The 18,459-nt window shown below is 48.4% G+C and overlaps 1 protein-coding gene across 3 annotated transcripts in view; it reads left to right on the top strand.

Annotated features, from left to right (window-relative positions):
- The window catches only part of tmem164 (transmembrane protein 164), a 71,841-nt gene that overhangs the window by 33,407 nt on the left and 19,975 nt on the right, over window positions 1–18,459 (top strand). For 2 of the 3 annotated variants that reach the window (XM_033030811.1, XM_033030813.1), the window contains one exon: window positions 16,529–16,595. The exons of the other annotated variant lie outside the window; for it this stretch is intronic. In XM_033030811.1, coding sequence (XP_032886702.1) covers window positions 16,529–16,595 — 67 coding nt within the window. The remainder of the gene's footprint in view (window positions 1–16,528; window positions 16,596–18,459) is intronic. 3 annotated transcript variants of the gene reach the window in all.

Below are 18,459 nucleotides of genomic sequence, written 5' to 3'. Positions count from 1 at the left end.
CGAATGGCTCGATTGTAAACATGTATTGTCTTTCCGCTGACTGGTTAGCACGCAACATAAAATTTTCACACTGTACCTCGGTCCACGTGACAATAAACTAAACTAAATTGCATCACCTGGAAAAGGTTTTGCCGTGGGGGATTTCAGAATGAAATCCAATCTTGTCCTCATCCATAAAGAGGAAATGTACGTCTTTCAGAGACAGGATGAGAGGAAACAAAGAAGCCTGCAGAACTGCGGGATGGGGAACAAGTTTTCAGCTATTGTACTCAATATTTCTATTAATCTAGGAGAGGAAGTAGGAAGAAATCATTCCTGCTCCACTCAATCGAGTTGCCTGGCTACTACATGGCAAGCAGGGGCAAGATATTGGATGCTCTAACCACAATAAACAGCACCCACAGAGGGCTGTCGAGGACACATCAATGGATAGGAAGGAACTAGGGATGTGTAAGAAGCAACTGCAGATGCTGGTTTAAGCCGATGATAGACCCAGAAAGCTGGAGTAACTCAGCGGGACCGGCAGCATCTCTGGAGAGAAGGAATGGGAATGGAAGTGTTTCGGGTCGAGACCCTTCTTCAGACTTGAAAGGTCAAGTCAAGTCACTTTTATTTCTATAGCACATTTAAAAAACAACTCTCGTTGGCCAAAGTGCTTTAGAAACATAAAAACATAGAAAATAGGCGCAGGAGTAGGCCATTCGGCCCTTCGAGCCTGCACCGCCATTCAATATGATCATGGCTGATCATCCAACTCAGTATCCTGTACCTGCCTTCTCTCCATACCCCGATCCCTTTAGCCACAAGGGCCACATCTAACTCCCTCTTAAATATAGCCAATGAACTGGCCTCAACTACCTTCTGTGGCAGAGAATTCCAGAGATTCACCACTCTCTGTGTGAAAAATGATTTTCTCATCTTGGTCCTAAAAGACTTCCCTCTTATCCTTAAACTGTGACCCTTTGTTCTGGACTTCCCCAACATGGGAACAATCTTCCTGCATCTAGCCTGTCCAACCCCTTAAGAATTTTGTGTTTCTATTAGATCCCCCCCTCAATCTCCTAAATTCTAGCGAGTACAAGCCGAGTCTATCCAGTCTTTCTTCATATGAAAGTCCTGACATCCCAGGAATCAGTCTGGTGAACCTTCTCTGCACTCCCTCTATGGCAAGAATGCCTTTCCTCAGATTAGGAGACCAAAACTGTACGCAATACTCCAGGTGTGGTCTCACCAAGACCCTGTACAACTGCAGTATAACCTCCCTGCTCCTATACTCAAATCCTTTTGCTATTTACATTGGTGGAGGTGGCTAAGGTCACCTATTCCTTCTCTCCAGAGATGCTGCCTGTCCCACTGAGTTACTCCAGCTTTTTGTGTCCATCTGCAGTTTGAACCAGCATCTGCAGTTCCTTCCGACACACATAGTCTATCCTCTGACTCTGGAGAATAACACACAATGACATCCCAAAGGGTGATCATTGGGAGGCAAGAAACAGCTGCTGAAATAGGAGGGACCTTAGCAAATACAATTTTAAAACAATAATTATATTTCTCCACTGCTGATTTAGTCATTGTTCAAATCTTACTTTCATGTCACATGGACCAAGATACAGTGAACAGCTTTTTGTCGCGTGCTATCCTGTCAGCGGGAAGACCATACATGATTATATTCAAGCCGTCCACAGTGTACAGATACAGGATGAAGGGGGTGACGTTTAATGCAAGATAAAGTCTGATTAAAGATAGTCCGAGCGTCTCCAATGGGGTAGATGTTCGGTTTAAACCAGCATCTGCAGTTCCTTCCTACACACACAACAAATTCCATAGACAGCATCTATGGTGCTATTGAGGGAGTGCAGCGTAGGTTCACAAGGTTAATTCCCGGGATGGCGGGACTGTCATATGCTGAGAGAATGGAGCAGCTGGGCTTTTACACTCTGGAGCTTAGAAGGATGAGAGGATATCTCATTGAAAGATTGTTAAGGGTTTGGACACGCTAGAGGCAGGAAACATGTTCCCGATGTTGGGGGAGTCCAGAACCAGGGGCCACTGTTTAAGAATAAGGAGTAAGCCATTTAGATCGTAGATGAGGAAACACTTTTTCTCACAGAGAGTGGTGAGTCTGTGGAATTCTCTGTCTCAGAGGGCGGTGGAGGCCGGTTCTCTGGATGCTTTCAAGAGAGAGCTAGATAGGGCTCTTAAAAATAGCGGGGTCAGGGGATATGGGGGGAAGACAGGAACGGGGTACTGATTGTGGATGATCAGCCATGATCACATTGAATGGCGGTGCTGGCTCAAGGGGCCGAATGGCCTACTCCTGCACCTATTGTCTATTGTCTATTGTGGTGAGGATTGAACCCGGGTCTCTGGCGATGTCGGGCAGCAACTCTACCCCTGAGCCACCGTGCCGCCCTACTTGAGTTATCGGCTCCAAGGAAGAGTTTGGACAAACTTGGACAGTTTTCTCCGAAATGCCCCCAGGTCGAGCGGGCACCAACTAGAAATAGTTATGAGAGGTCGACAATCCGCACATTCCTCTCAGGGTGGAAATGTCAAAGGCTAAAGGCTGGAAGCTGCGACACAGATTATGTTGCACGCTGGCTCGTCAGTGACAGACAACACCTTATTTAACCAGGGGACAGGATTCGGAGAGGTCACAGATTCAGATTCAGATTCAATCTTTATTGTCATTGTGCAGTGTACAGTACAGAGACAACAAAATGCAGTTAGCGTCTCACCCAGAAGAGCGAACATAGAATATGAGCAATAAATATATATACATACATACAGTCGTAGTAGTGCAATTTTTCTGGGGGAAGGGGTGTCCGGGGGGGGGGTGTGACTGGCAATCACCAAGGTGCAGAGTTAAGTAATGTAACAGCCGCAGGGAAGAAGCTGTTCCTGGACCTGCTGGTTCGGCAACGGAGAGACCTGTAGCGCCTCCCGGATGGTAGGAGGGTAAACAGTCCATGGTTGGGGTGAGAGCAGTCCTTGACGATGCTGAGCGCTCTCCGCAGACATCGCTTGCTTTGGACAGACTCAATGGAGGGGAGCGAGGAACCGGTGATGCGTTGGGCAATTTTCACCACCCTCTGCAGTGCTTTCCGGTCGGAGACAGAGCAGTTGCCGTACCATACTGTGATACAGTCACGCAATGAAGTCTGAGATAGAGACTGGCCCGTGGGGCTTAATCCTTTGGGGAAATACTCAATCTACAGGGATTGAGGGCCAAAAGCAGGCAGGTGGGACTAGTGTAGATGGGACGTTGATCACTGTGTTTCCACTCTCTATCACTATCACTATAACATAGAACTAGTGTGAATGCAGGGCTGCCAACTCTCACGCTTTGAGCGTGAGACTCACGCCCTCAAGCAAACTCTCACGCCCTCACGCTGATCAGACCTTTCTCACACTCAGTGGTGAGAAATATTGTGATCAACGAAAATTTCAAAACTCGGATAAACTGCATGGTCCACGGGTGTTGGAGAGCAGGGGCTGCGGGAGGGATGAGAGCGGAACCAGCGGCGGGAACAGATGCGGGGAGCCGGGACGGACGAGTGTTTGCGGTGCTGACGAGTGTTTGCAGCGCTGGCGACTCGCTCGCTGCAGCTCTGGCCACGGAGCACTCCGGACAGTGCGAGTGTCCCAGGCTGCGGAGGGGGAAGAGAGAGGGGGAGTGAGGGGAGAGAGAGGGGAAGAGAGGAGAGAGAGAGGGGGGGAGAGAGAGCGAGAGGGGGGGGAGAGAGAGTTAGGGGAAAGAGAGGGGAGAGAGAGTTAGGGGAAAGAAAGGGGGGAGAGAGTTAGGGGAAAGAGAAGGGAGAGGGGGGAGAGAGAGGATAGAGGGGACGAGAGAGGGGGAGAGTGAGGTGAGGGGGAAGAGGGAGAGAGAGAGAGGGGGAGAGAGAGGGGAAGAGAGGAGAGAGAGAGGGAGAGAGAAGGAAGGTGAGAGAGTGAGAGGGGTGAGACGGGAGAGAAGAGAGGGGGAGGGGGAGGGGGAGGGGAGAGAGGGGGGTTGAGAGGAGAGAGGGGGATGAGAGTGAGGTGGGAGGGAGAGAGAGAGAGAGGGGAGAGAAAGAGAGGGGAGAGAGAGGAGAGAGAGAGGGGGAGAGAGAGAGGGGGGGGAGAGGGAGAGGGGGATAGAGAGACAGGGCTGCCAACTCCCATGCATTGAGCGTGAGAATCACGCATTTCACCAAATTCTCACGCTGATCACAAATTTCTCTCGCTCTGTTGTGAGAAATTCTGTGATCAACAAAAATTTCAAAACTCATATCAACTGCATGGGCCGCGGGTGTTGGAAGCGGAAGCAGCGGTGGGGACAGATGCGTACGGGGAGCGGGGCTGGCGAGTGTTTGCCGGGCTGGCGAGTCGCTCACTGCAGCCTCACAGCAAGAGTCCCGGGCTGTCGGAGGCGTCGAAGCGTTGCGCCGCTGCCGTGAGAGTCTCTGCCGAATTCGCCCAGGTGACCGTCATGGATCAGGCTGCGGCTCGGTGCATCCTGGAGGACAACCAGTGGCTGCTGGATGTAAGTACCAAGCACTGGGTAGATACGGTGGAAGATAGTGGACTTCAAATGGGCGAGGTTGGAGAAAGCATCCTGCTTGCCTGCTAGATTTTCACTTACTGTAACTGCAGGAAACATTTTCCCGATGTTGGGGGCGTTCAGAACCATGGGTCACAGTTTAAGAATAAAGGGGGGGGGGGGCAGTTAGGACTGAGATGAGAACAAACTTTCTTCACGCAGAGAGTTGTGAATCTGTGGAATTCTCTGCCACAGAAGGCAGTGCAGGACAATTCACTGGATGTTTTCAAGAGAGAGTTATATTTAGTTCTTGGGGCTAACGACATCAAGGGATATGGGGAAAAAACAGGAAAGAGGTACTGATTTTAGATGAATAGCCATGATCATATTGAATGGCAGTGCTGGCTCGAAGGGCCGATGGCCTATTCCTGCACCTATTTTCTATGTTTCTATGCTTGAGTATATGGCAATAAAACTCGATCACTTGATTTTGAAGCATTCGTGCATGGTGGAGGTATAATGTAGTCATAGAGTGATACAGTGTGAAAACAGGCCCTTCGGCACAACTTGCCCACACCCGCCAACATGTCCCAGCTACGCCACCTGCTTTTGGTCCATACCTCCAAACCTGTCCTATCCATGTATCAGTCTAACTTTTTCTTAAATGTTGGGATGGTTCCTGCCTCAACTACCTCCTCTGGCAGCTTGTTCCATACACCCATCACCCTTTGTGTGGATAAAGTTACCCCTTAAAAAGTTACCTCTTAAAAATACTTCATACAAAAAACATTGAAATCATACTTCTACAGTGCACTAAAACATGATTTTAATACATCAAATTTCAAAATGTTCCTACCCTTCTTCCACACCCTCTCCCCACTCGGTTGCTCCACTCCCTCACCGGGTACCCCAAGGCCAGTGATCAGTGATCGCACAACCTCCCCCCTTTCAAAAAAGCTCCAATCCAATTTAAAGCATATATATTGCATTCAAGTGTAAGTTAAAAGACTCGCTACAGTATGCACCATATTGCACAATTTCAAGCTGAAAAATGCAAATGTTCCGTACCAATGGGAGGGGGCATCTCCGCCATCAATACTCCGCCATTCAATCGTGGCTGATCTATCTCTCCCTCCTAACCCCATTCTCCTGCCTTCTCCCCATAACCCCTGACACCTGTACTAATCAAGAATCTATCTATCTCTGCCATTGACTTGGCCTCCACAGTCATCCACAGTGGCAATGAATTCCATAGATTCACCACCCTCTGACTAAATAAATTCCTCCTCATCTCCTTCCTAAAGGATGATCCTTTAATTCTCAGGCTGTGACCTCTGGTCCTGGACTCTCCCACTAGTGGAAACATCCTCTCCACATCCACTCTATCCAGGCCTTTCACAATTCGGTAAGTCCAATGGTTAGTATGAACTCAGCGGGCCGAAGGGCCTACTTCCACGGTCTATGACTCTGACCAGGTGTCCCTCTTACATACCAGATGGCATTGGGGTGTTTTAATCTGTTTCTGCTTTCAGTCCCAAGACCATTTTTAAATATGTGCATTTTGCAAAATGCCTGAAAAAGATCAACTTTCAGATGCAGAACAAAACAGGAGCAGCTGATTTGAGTTGAGGGAACGTAATTTAATTTGCTATGGTTACAAGAAATAGAATATTTTAACTTGTGCTAATGTCATTTCTCTTCCCTGCTGCCTCTGGTACCACCGTTGTGTCATCTGTGTTGCAACAGACTCCATAATTAAATGCTTACCTCCTCCATGGCCAGAGTGAGGCCCACCGTAAATTGGAGGAGCAGCACCTCATATTTCGCTTGGGCAGTCTGCACCCTAGTGGTATGAACATTGACTTCTCTAATTTCAGGTAGTCCCTGCTTTCACCTCCCCTTCCCAGCTCTCCCTCCGCCCATTGTCTCTGCCTCTTCCTTTCTTCCCATCCTCGCATCAGTCTGAAGAAGGGTCTCGACCCGAAACGTTGCCTTTTTCCTTCGCTCCGTAGATACTGCCTCACCCGCTGAGTTTCTCCAGCATTTTTGTCTAAATGCACTCTGTTCCAAATGAACAACCCAGTGGTATGAACATTGATGTATCTAACTCCAAGTAACCCTTGCATCCCCTCCCTCTCCCCATCCACCCTCCCCAGCACAAATTGGAGGAACAGCACCTCGTATTTTGCTTGGGGCAGCATACACCCCAGCAGTGTGAACATTAACTTCTCTCACTTCCAGTAACCTCTACATTCCTTCTCTCCTCCATCCCTCTCCCCCATCCTGGTTGTCCTACTAGTCCCACAGTTCACATCCCGATGTTATCACCTCTTCCCCAGCCAACAATGGGCCATTGTGGGCTCCATCTTTCCTTGGTCATCTGTTGCTGGTCCTGATTTGATCTGGCCTATTTCTACCTGCAGTCCCCCCAGCCCTTCCCCGTCCTGAAACGTTACCTGTTCCTTTTCTCCAGGGATGCTGCCTGCCTGACCCGCTGAGTTACCCCAGCACTTTGTGCCTATCTCTATCGTGCTTTCAATAGCCAGTGATCAAAGATGTTTGAGTGTTTCCGCAGTTTACTGTTGTGTACAGACACTGAGCAGAAACAGGCCCTTCAGCCCATCGAGTCCGCACCGACCAGCGATCCCCGCATACCCGCACTATCCTACACTAGGGATAATATTTGCATTCTTACTAAGCCAATTAGAATCAAGTGTTTTATTGTCGTATGTCCCGGAGAGTACAATGAAATTCTTAAGGGTCTGTCCCACTTGGCCGTCATTTGCGCCTCATTTATGCGTCATATGTAAAATAGGTCGACGCGTCGTGATGCGCGACGTCGCGCGCAAATCACGCGTCAGCACAGCCGTCTGGTGCGGGTGACGTCATTAGAATATCCTGCGGCGCACGGTGACGCATTGTGACACACGGTGACGTAACCATGCGTCCCCACGCGATACACGTGAGACGTCGGGATGCCAACGCGCAACGCCAATGCGTTAGCGTGCGTACGCGATACGTCACGCAGGTGGCATGCGAGGATTTTGTTAAACTAAGAAATCCTGGAGCGCCGCACGATACCGCGCGCCACCGCATGCGATTCCACACCTCATCATGCGCAATGCATGCGTCACCCACGCGTCGACCTATTTTACATATGAGGCGCAAATGAGGGCCAAGTGGGACAGGCCCTTCACTTGCTGCAGCACAACAGAATATGTGAATATGTAAACATTGTATATAACGGAGAAAAAAAAGAAAAAGTTCAATAAATAACAAATATAGTGCAAATTAACCCACAAACCTGTACCTTTTTGGAGTGTGGGAGGAAACCGGGGCTCCCGGAGAAAACCCACGCGGTCACGGGGAGAACGTACAAACTCCGTACAGACAGCGCCCGTAGTCAGGATCGAACCGCGGTTTCTGGTGCTGTGAGGCAGCAACTCTACCGCTGCGCCACCGTTTCACCCGCAGCTGAAACAAAAAAAGGTTGAAGGAAATAATTGCCAGTGCAGTAGATGGTGGTTGCAGTTGTTGCCGGGTGTAGTTCTACACCCACCCTGAATACCCATCAGCATGAGGCACGCCGTTCAATTAGGTTGACAAAATGCTGGAGTAACTCAGCGGGACAGGCAGCATCTGTGGAGAGAAGGAATGGGCGACGTATCGGGTCGAGACCCTTCTTCAGACAGTCAGTCAGTCACGGTCTCTCAGTCTGAAGAAGGGTCTCGATCCGAAACGTCGCCAATTCCTTCTCTCCACAGATGCTGCCTCACCCGCTGAGTTCCTCCAGCATTTTTGTGTCAACCTTCGATTTTACCAGCATCTGCAGTTCTTCCTTACGCCGTTCAATTAGACGCGATTAGAATCGACAAACGTCTGAAGCAACTTCCTGCACAGATGGACTTCTGAAGCGTCTAGTCTGTCAAAACCTGACATGCAATCACACTGAGGTCGATTATTCTTAGTTTTTTTAACTGAATTCTTATTCCTGGAAGTGCACTGGCTTCAATTAGCAATGAAACAACCTTTTGTGTGCAGGATTTGTGTGCGGTTATGTAAATAAGTTATGCCGTCAGGCAATGTATTATCTTGTGTCTGTATGATGTATGTCTACATGTTGGCATATCCTTGCAGTAACGGTTCAGTCTCGGTTTTAGTGTTGCTTTGTGTTGTTAGTGTTTAATTTAATTTTTAGTGTCGTTTTTTGTGTAAGTTTTAGTTTGTAATATCGTTTTTTGTGTCATTTTTAGCTTTTAATGTAATGTTTTTGTGTAATTTTTAGTTTACAATGTAGTTTTTTTTGTGTAATTTTTAATTTATAATGTAGTTTTTCGTGTGATTTTTAATTTGTAGTATAGTTTTGAGTTTATAGTGGTTTATAGTGTCATTTTTAAGTTTATAGTTTCGTTTGGAGATACAGCATGGAAACAGGCCCTTCGGCCCATCGAGCCCATATTGACCATCAGTTCACACTAGTTCTATGTTATAGAATAGAATAGAATGCAATTTATTGTCATTCAAACCTAGGTTTGAACGAAATATCATTTCTAGTTTTTTACATTACAAAACAATCCAAGACCCACACTTAACACAGTTTACATAAACATCCATCACAGTGAGTCTCCAACATCTCCTCACTGTGATGGAAGGCAAAGTCTTTATCTCTTCCCTTTGTTCCTTCTCCCGTGGTCCAGCAGTCCAACTGCAGTGTCGAGGCTAACTGGGGCTCCGATGTTAAAGCCCCCGGCGGGCGATGGTAAGTCCTGAGGCCGTTTAGGCCACGCCGGGCGATGTTAGGCCCCGGCTCCATGTCCTTAAACCCGCGATTCCAGCGGGAGAAGTCGCCGTTGCGGAGCTCGGAAAAGCGGTCTCCCACCAGGGACCTGCGAGCTCCCGATGTTCCCGTCCACCGGGTCTGCGGCCGGTGCCTCCGAACTCCAAAAGTCGGGTCGCAGCCGCACGCCACCACAGCTCTTCCCGCTCCGAAGTTGGCCAGCTCCGCGATGTCAGTTCCGCAGGCTCTGCAACTGGAGCCCTCAGGTTAGTCCTGGCCGGAGGTCGCCGCCGGCTCCACGATGTTAGGCCCAACGACATCCGAGACCCCACAGGGAATAGTCGGGTCCCCGCACAGGGAAGAGATTTAAACGGTTTCCCCCACAGCCCCCCCACCACCCCCCACATATACACAGCTAAAAAAAATAATAAAAACTAACTCAAGACATACATTTAACAAGACAAAAATAAAAAAAGACAGGCGACTGTAGTCGAGCCGCTGCCGTTAGGCGCTGCCATTAACATCAGAATATCCCACTTTCTCATCCATTCCTTACGCAATAGGGCCAATTTACAGTGACCGAATAACCTACAAAGCCGAAGGTGGACAAAAACGCTGGAGAAACTCAGCGGGATGAGATAGCATCTATGGAGCGAAGGAATAGGCGAAGTTTCAGGTCGAGACCCGAAACGTCGCCTATTCCTTCGCTCCATAGATGCTGCCTCACCCGCTGAGTTTCTCCAGCATTTTTGTCTACCTTCGATTTTTCCAGCATCTGTAGTCCTTTCTTAATCAACCTACAAACCTGCACGTGTTTGGGGTGTGGGAGGAAACCGGAGGAAACCCACGCGGTCCCAGGGAGAACGTGTACACTCCGTACAGACAGCACCCGAGGTCAGGATCGAACCTGGGACTCTGGCGCTGTGAGGCGGCAAATCTACCGCTGCACCACTGTGTTGATATAAACATCCATGGAATATAGAGTGAGATCTTTAAAATGATGGAAGGATTTGACAAATTAGGCGTACGGTTGTTCCCACTTCCAGACAAGATTTATTGTACAGCCCATAAATAAAACAAGAATCCTCCGGATGCTCCAGTTTCCTCCCACATTCCAAAGACGTGCAGGTTTGTAGACTAATTGGTTTCAGCAAAGTTGTCCCTTGTGTGTGTGTGTGTGTGTGTGTAGGATGGTGTTAGTGTACGGGGTGATTGCTGGTCAGTGCAGACTTGGTGGGCCAAAGGGCTTGTTTCCACGCTGTATCTCTAAAGCCTAAGCTAGTGCACACAGGGTGATCGCAGGTCGGTGTGGACTTGTTGAGCCGAAGGGCCTGTTTCCGTGCTATATCGGGTGAAGGCAGGAGAATGGGGGTTGAAATGGAAAGATGAATCAGCCATGATTGAATGTCGGACGTAGACATGATGGGCCGAATGGCCCAATTCTGTTCCTATGACATGAACATGTATACTGTTTGTGCAGGTTTTAACTTGGGGGTGATTATCGGACCTGGGCTGTGTCTCGGCTCGGCTAGGTATTAGCCGGGACATCCCGTATATTGGGCTAAATTGGTTTGTCCCATACGGGACCGCCCTTGTCCCGTATTTGACCACTACTACTCGGGTCGAGGGGACTGTCGGGTCGGAGCGCTGCGTCCGGCCCCGCCTCACCCGTCCCGACGTAGTGCAGCCCATGGAGTGCAGCAGCATCAGCACCTCGCCCGTGGCCCTGTCGGTCGGCAGCCCGGCCAGCTGTCCGACCTTCGGACCTTCGCTTACCGCCGACACCACCACCACCACCCCTCCTTCTCATGGCCGATCATCGGTTCATGAGTTGGATGGGGCGCTGGACTTTGGCCTGGGCCAAAACTCCTCAGCTGGCCCGCCGGCTGGGCTTTGTGTGCAGTCCAGCACCCGGGCCAACTCATCATTCACCCAGTCACGGCCGAGTCGGTAAAAGTAAATTGCCGTGGGGAATTTGTCCCGTATTTTGACCTTTTGTCCCGTATTTGGGAGTGAGAAAGGTGTCAACCCTGGTCTCGGGTGTTAGACGTGATTTATATCTGAGCTATGATGATGTCTTGTTGTTAGGGCTGCTGACCTTCTGAAAGGCTGCTGTGAAATGGGTTTCTTGATGCTTTGCTTATAAATGACTTGATTTTAAATCCATAAATATTTATTGAGGGAAACAGTCATGGCACTCGCTGATGATAATCTGTAAAACGGGCGATTATCCCGGCAGTAAACCCCCCACCCCCACAGCTTCTCTGTAGTGTGTGCCTTTTCTACCCCTCACCTTCACCATCAATGCAGAATTACCGCTACAGTTTCCTCTAACAGATCGTTCCATACACGCACCCACCTTCCTTGTGTGAGGAATGTGCCCTTCGGTATTAAGCCTAGTTTAGTTTAGAGATACAGTGCGGAAACAGGCCCTTCGGAGCACCAAGTCCGCGCCGACCAGCGATCCCCGCACACTAACACTACCCCACACACACTAGGGGACAATTTACACTTGTACCAATCCAATTAACCTTCAAACCTTTATGTCTTTGGAGTGTGGGAGGAAACTGGAGCACCCGGAGAAAACCCACGCAGGTCACGGGGAGAGCGTCCAAACTCCGTACAGACAGCACCCGTAGTCAGAATCGAACCCGGGTCTCTGGCGCTGTGAGGCAGCAACTCTACCGCTGCGCCACCGTGCGGTCTGGGGAGAAGGCAGGAGAATAGGGTTGAGAGGGAAAGATAGATCAGCCATGATTGAATGGTGGAGTAGACTTGATGGGCTGAATGACCACATTCTGCTCCTAATGATCTTATGAACTAATTGTACCAGCCATCTATATATTTGTAGAAACATAGAAGCATAGAAAATAGGTGCAGGAGTAGGCCATTCGGCCCTTCGATCCAGCACCGCCATTCAATATGATCATGGCTGATCATCCAACTCAGTATCCTGTACCTGCCTTCTCTCCATACCCCCTGATCCCTTTAGCCACAAGGGCCACATCTAACTCCCTCTTAAATATAGCCAATTATAAATATAGAATTTGTCGTTTCAGCGCTCTATTTCCCTAAAGATCTGCAGGGCAGGTATTAGATCTCTGGGTTGAGTACGAAGGCTGCAGGACATGTTTAATTCTGACCTGACCTTCCACCATCAATGCTTTGACCATATGTCAACAACAAAGCAGCCAGAAATAGCAGAGCCGCTTATAGCCAACTCACGACGCCAAAGTGGAGCTGTCTGAGATGCCATTGTACATTTCTGTACAGACTTGGATCTAGAGATCCAGCTCGGAAGCGGGCCCTTCAGCCCATCGAGTCCGCGCCGACCAGCGATCACCCCGTGCACTAGCTCTATCCCTACACGCACTGCGGACAACTTACAATTTACAGAAGCCAATTAACCTACAAACCTGCACGTCTTTGGAGTGTGGGAGGAAACCGGAGCTCCCGGAGTAAAACCCACGCAGGTCACGGGGAGAACGTACAAACTCCGTACAGACGGCACCCGTAGTCAGGATCGAAGCCGGGTCTCTGGCGCTGTGAGGCAGCAACTCTACCGCTGTGCCGCCCATATTAAACGTGCTGCTAAACTATTTGTGGAACCTAAACGTCACAATCAATATATTTATTACCTCGCTAACATCCGTAAGTTCCATATGTTGCCCATGTTCCCCATCCTGTATCCCCAGTGTGTAAACTCGTGGGTTAAACAGATTATAAACGACTCATCTTCTTTATAACTTCCAAATCTTCCCACAATAATCCATAAATGCCGGCTTCACCAGCGGATGCTGGTAATGGTGTCAAGGGTTATGGGGGGAGAAGGCAGGAGAATGTGGTTGAGAGGGAGAGATAGATCAGCCATGGTTGAATGGCAGAGTAGACTTGATGGGCCGAATGGCCGAATTCTGCCCCTATCACATCTGAACTTACGAAAAAAGACTGCAGTACCAGAGTAACTGAGCGGGCCAGGCAGCATCTCTGGAGAGCATGGATAGGTGGTCATAAGGAATAGGAGTAGAATTAGGCCATTCGGCCCCATCAAGTCTACTCCACCATTCAATCACGGCTGATCTTTCTCTCTCCCTCTCAACCCCATTCTCCTGCCTTCTCCCCATAACCTCTGACACCCGTACTAATCAAGAATCTATCTATCTCTGCCTTAAAAATATTCCCTGACTTGGCCTCCACAGCCTTCTGTGGCAAAGAATTCCACAGATTCACCACCCTCTGACTACAGAAATGGTTCCTCATGTCCTTCCTGAAAGAATGTTTTTCGGAAAAAGTGATGTTTCGGGTCGGGACCCTTCTTCTGACTGTTTGTAGTTGTATCATTTAAAATGGAATGACAAGCTTAAAAACTGGACGATGTGTTGACAGAATAGTTTTGACAGTGGAACTTTACTGCTTTGAATTTTATTGCAACTAATTTGGTGGCAGAGACTTGCTTTTGCAGTGCCATTGGGTGTGAATAGAGATGAGAATCTGTGCCCTATAATAGAGTCTGGGATAGTCTTTAATGCACATCGAATGTCACGGGCTATGGGGAGAAGGCAGGGAAATGGCACAGTGGTAGAGTTGCTGCCTCACAGAGCCAGGGATCCGGGTTCTATCCTGACTGTGGGCGCTGGAGTTTAGAAGGTTGAGGGGGGACCTCATTGAAACCGAGAGTCTAGGACCAGAGGTCACAGCCTCAGAATTAAAGGGCGCTCTTTTAGAAAGGAGGTGAGGAGGAACTTCTTTAGTCAGAGGGTAGTTAATCTGTGGAACTCATTGCCACAGAGGGCTGTGGAGGCCAAGTCAGTGGATATTTTTAAGGCAGAGATGGACAAATTCTTGATTGGAACGGGTGTCAAGGGTTATGGGGAGAAGGCAGGAAAATGGGATTAGGAGGCAGAGATCAGCCATGATTGAATGATGGAATGGACTTGATGGGCCGAATGGCCTAATTCTACTCCTATAAACTTGTGAAGTGTGGATTCTGAATTCAGTTTGTCTGAAGGGCTGGTCTAGCTTTCACGTGCCAAAGATCGTTTGCATGCATTTGTTTTAAGGAAGTTCCCTGGGAGCTTTGGTGCCCTGTTCACCACATCTTTATCATCAACATCTTTATCATGCACGAACAATGTTGATGTGTGCGAGTGCGAGCGTGTGCGTGTGTGTGTGCGTGCGTGTGGCATAGTTGAACCACAGTATTAACCGAAGATAAACACACTCCAAACTAAAGGAGGATCTAATGGGAGGAATAAGGAAGACCAAGGTCAACATGGGGCATCTGAGAAGAATGTTAAAGAATGAACGATGAATGAATAATATGTTATCATCACTGTGAAATTCTTGGTTTTGCATGCCCAAGGTATGCAAATAGTGGCCACATGAAGGGCACTGACAAAGTTGCAAAATATCCCACGACAGGGCCTCCTTTGTTCTCTCTTCCCCCCCCCCCCCTCAATGATGGTGAAGTGTAAGGATATTGATTAAATATTCATTATACAATTAAAACGTGGATTATGGAGATGTCTGAGACCTTACACTTGGAAAAAATTAAACTTGTCTTAATTGACAAACCAGAATTATTTGCTAGAATATGGTCTCCATTTATTGATTTTCTGAAAGGGTAAATTGGTCCAGCACGGAAGCCTGACTGAAACTTGAATCCAGGATCGGATGAATAGTTACACTTTATAATCTATGGACCTATCTCCAAAATTGTGTTATTGGTAAATTCTCTTATTTTTTCTCTTTTTTCTCCCTCCCTTCTTTCTGCAGCTCTATCTTTCAAAATATCTATTAAAAAAAAACAAACAAATAGAAGCTGTGTTAATATGTAATTGATAAACAAATCGTGTTTTGGTTATGATATGTATATGCTTCTAATAAAAATATTTTAAATTAATAAAAAAACAAAAAAAAATCATTATGAACAGGTCCACCACTGATTTCCTGGCAACTGGTGGTTTGGCCTCCCCTTTAACTCGGACAAAACCCCCTCCCTCTGGAAGTTTCTCCCCCCCCCCCCCGATAATGTGGTGCCTAGTTCGGGTGATGTGGCCAATCTCAACCTCATTGGGACCTCCGTGGCCGATCGGCAGATGGAATTTGCACTGGCCCGACCACAGCCGGCAGATCCGTTCCCACGGCCGACTTTGCGGGCTGGTGTCTCGGCCCCTCGCCGGCCAAGGCGGAACATTCCGGTACCGTTGGACTCCTCTCGGAGGCCGTGACCTCTGTTGGTCTGGCAACACGTATCATCCAGAAAGACTCTGGAACCAAAGGCTGCTGGAAAATCGGTTGTGGACCTGCACTGTCTTTACTGGCTCTGTTTTGTGTTGTGTTGTTGCAAATAAGAATTTCATCCTCCCATTCTTGGTACATATAATAACTATAGGGTGGCACGGTGGCACAGTGGTAGAGTTGCTGCCTCACAGAGCCAGGGATCCGGGTTCTATCCTGACTGTGGGCGCTGGAGTTTAGAAGGTTGAGGGGGGACCTCATTGAAACCGAGAGTCTAGGACCAGAGGTCACAGCCTCAGAATTAAAGGGCGCTCTTTTAGAAAGGAGGTGAGGAGGAACTTCTTTAGTCAGAGGGTAGTTAATCTGTGGAACTCATTGCCACAGAGGGCTGTGGAGGCCAAGTCAGTGGATATTTTTAAGGCAGAGATGGACAAATTCTTGATTGGAATGGGTGTCGAGGGTTATGGGGAGAAGGCAGGAAAATGGGATTAGGAGGCAGAGATCAGCCATGATTGAATGGCGGAGGGGACTCGATGGGCCGAATGGCCTAATTCTGCTGTAATTTGTGAACTTGTGAAAACTCAGTGGTGCTAGACGTAATCTCACATTGCGATTTAGCAGAATAATAACTCAATTAGAAGTGTAAGAAAGAACTTCAGATGCTGGTTTAAATCGAAGGTAAGAGCATGTTGCTGAGCTCTCGTTGGAGAGAGGACACTAAACGCTGGAGTAACTCAGCGGGTGAGGCAGCATCTCTGGAGAGAAGGAATGGGCGACATTTCAGGTCGAGACCCTTCTGCAGACTGATGACACTGAGCAAGTCAAGAAGGATCAGCCTGAAGAAGGGTCTCGACCCGAAACGTCGCCCATTCCTTCTCTCCAGAGATGCTGCCTGACCCGCTGAGTATTTAGTGTCTGCCAACTGTAAATGAGATGGGTACTAGGCAATACCATCTAACAGCCCTTACATTGTGGATGTGTCTTGGCAGGTTACAGATGCATATGCTAAATGGAGCATTGCTGGCGTTGCTCTTCCCTGTCGTTAATACCAGGCTGGTGAGTATTTTATTTCATGTTTACTGCATTCATAACGAGATGAGTCCTTCTAGTCCTCGAGAAACAACAGCAGATGCTGGCTCACAAAGCAAGGCCCAGCACAGTGGCGCAGTGGTAGAGTTGCTGCATCACAGCACTGGAGACCCGAGTCCGATCCCGACTCCGTTCGCAATGTTGTTATGTCCGCAAGTGATAGGAGAAGAATTAGGCCGTTCGGCCCATCGAGCCAACTCCGCCGTTCAATCACGGCTGATCTATCTTTCCCTCTCAACCCCATAACCCCTGACACCCGTACAATAGACAATAGGTGCAGGAGTAGGCCATTCGGCCCTTCGAGCCAGCACCGCCATTCACTGTGATTATGGCTGATCATCCCCAATCAGTACCCCGTTCCTCCCTTCTCCCCCATATCCCCTGACACCCGCACCCATCAAGAATCTATCTATCACTGCCGTAAGAGCATCTATTGACTTTGCCTCCAGAGCCTTCTGTGTCTGTACGGAGTTTGTACGTTCTCTGTGTGACCTGCGTGAATTCTTAGAATTAATTTAAAGGACTGTTGTTGTCCTCATTAAACTTGTGGCATATTAAATATCATTCAGTTATTGTCCCCCAAGTCTGGCGTTTGTGATTATGATTGAATTTTCACAAATTTCATCTGCTGTTCTCTCAAAAGTCTCCTGCGATGTGCGTACTACTAATTCTGCGTCATTATCTTACTGGGAAATTGCAGTCAGAGCAAGTGTTATTCATTTACTTTAGTGGTGAGCCAATTAACCTACAAACATGCACGTCTTTGGAGTGTTGGAGGAAACCGGAGAAAACCCACGCGGTCACAGTGACAACGTACAAACTCCGTACAGACGGCACCCGTAGTCGGGATCGAACCCAAGTCTCTGGCGCTGTGAGGCAGCAACTCTACCGCTGCGCCACCTCGATTAATACTACACTTGGCAGAGTATTTAGTCCACAAGTCCTTGCATTAAATTTCATGCATTTCACAAGATGTCCAGCTGTGGCTGAAAAGAATCTTTCAGTGGCCAGTCACAGTGGCGCAGCGGTAGAGTTGCTGCCTCACAGCTCCAGTGACCCGGGTTCGATCCCGACTACGGGCGCTGTCTGTATGGAGTTTGTACGTTCTCCCCGTGACTGCATTTCGTTCTCTCTGTACTGTACAGTACACTGACAATGACAATTAAAGTTGAATCTGAATCTGACCCGCGTGGGTTTCCTCCGAGATCTTCCCTTTCCTCCCACACTCCAAAGACGTGCAGGTTTGTAGGTCAATCGTCATGGTATGAATGTAACAATTGTCCCTGGTGGGTGTAGGATAGTGTTAATGTGCGGAGATCGCTGGTCGGCACGGACCCGATGGGCCGAAGGGCCTGCTTCTGCGCTGTATCTCTAAAACTAATAAAAACTAAAAATATTTAAATCAGTGACGAGAAGTGAAGATTGTTGTTGTTGTGTAAGAAGGAACTGCAGGTGCTGGTTTAAATCAGTAGACACAAAATGCTGGAGTAACTCAGCGGGTGAGGCAGCATCTATGGAGAGAAGGAATGGGCGACGTTTCGGGACGAGACCCTTCTTCAGACTGATGTCGGGGGGAACGTTGTTGTTGTCGCCGTCTTTATGAGCATGTTGTCATCATTCACAGAGAAAGCTCGTGATGCTTGTGAATGCTGGACTGCCCACATTAGCAGCTTGGCATGGGGGGGTGCTTGAATGTTTACCAGAAGGCTTTCACTGCTGCTCTGATGCTGCAGATCTTAGAATGGGGGCCAAGTTAACACTAGCGCACACAAAAGCTACAAACCTCTGCCCCTTTCTCCTCAATCCCAGTATTAACTGCTAACATGCAGTG

Source organism: Amblyraja radiata, chromosome 12 (genome assembly GCF_010909765.2).
Source record: "Amblyraja radiata isolate CabotCenter1 chromosome 12, sAmbRad1.1.pri, whole genome shotgun sequence".
NCBI lineage: Eukaryota > Metazoa > Chordata > Chondrichthyes > Rajiformes > Rajidae > Amblyraja > Amblyraja radiata.
The sequence above is the reverse complement of the archived record's forward strand: the minus strand, read 5'-3'. Positions and strand labels throughout refer to the sequence as shown.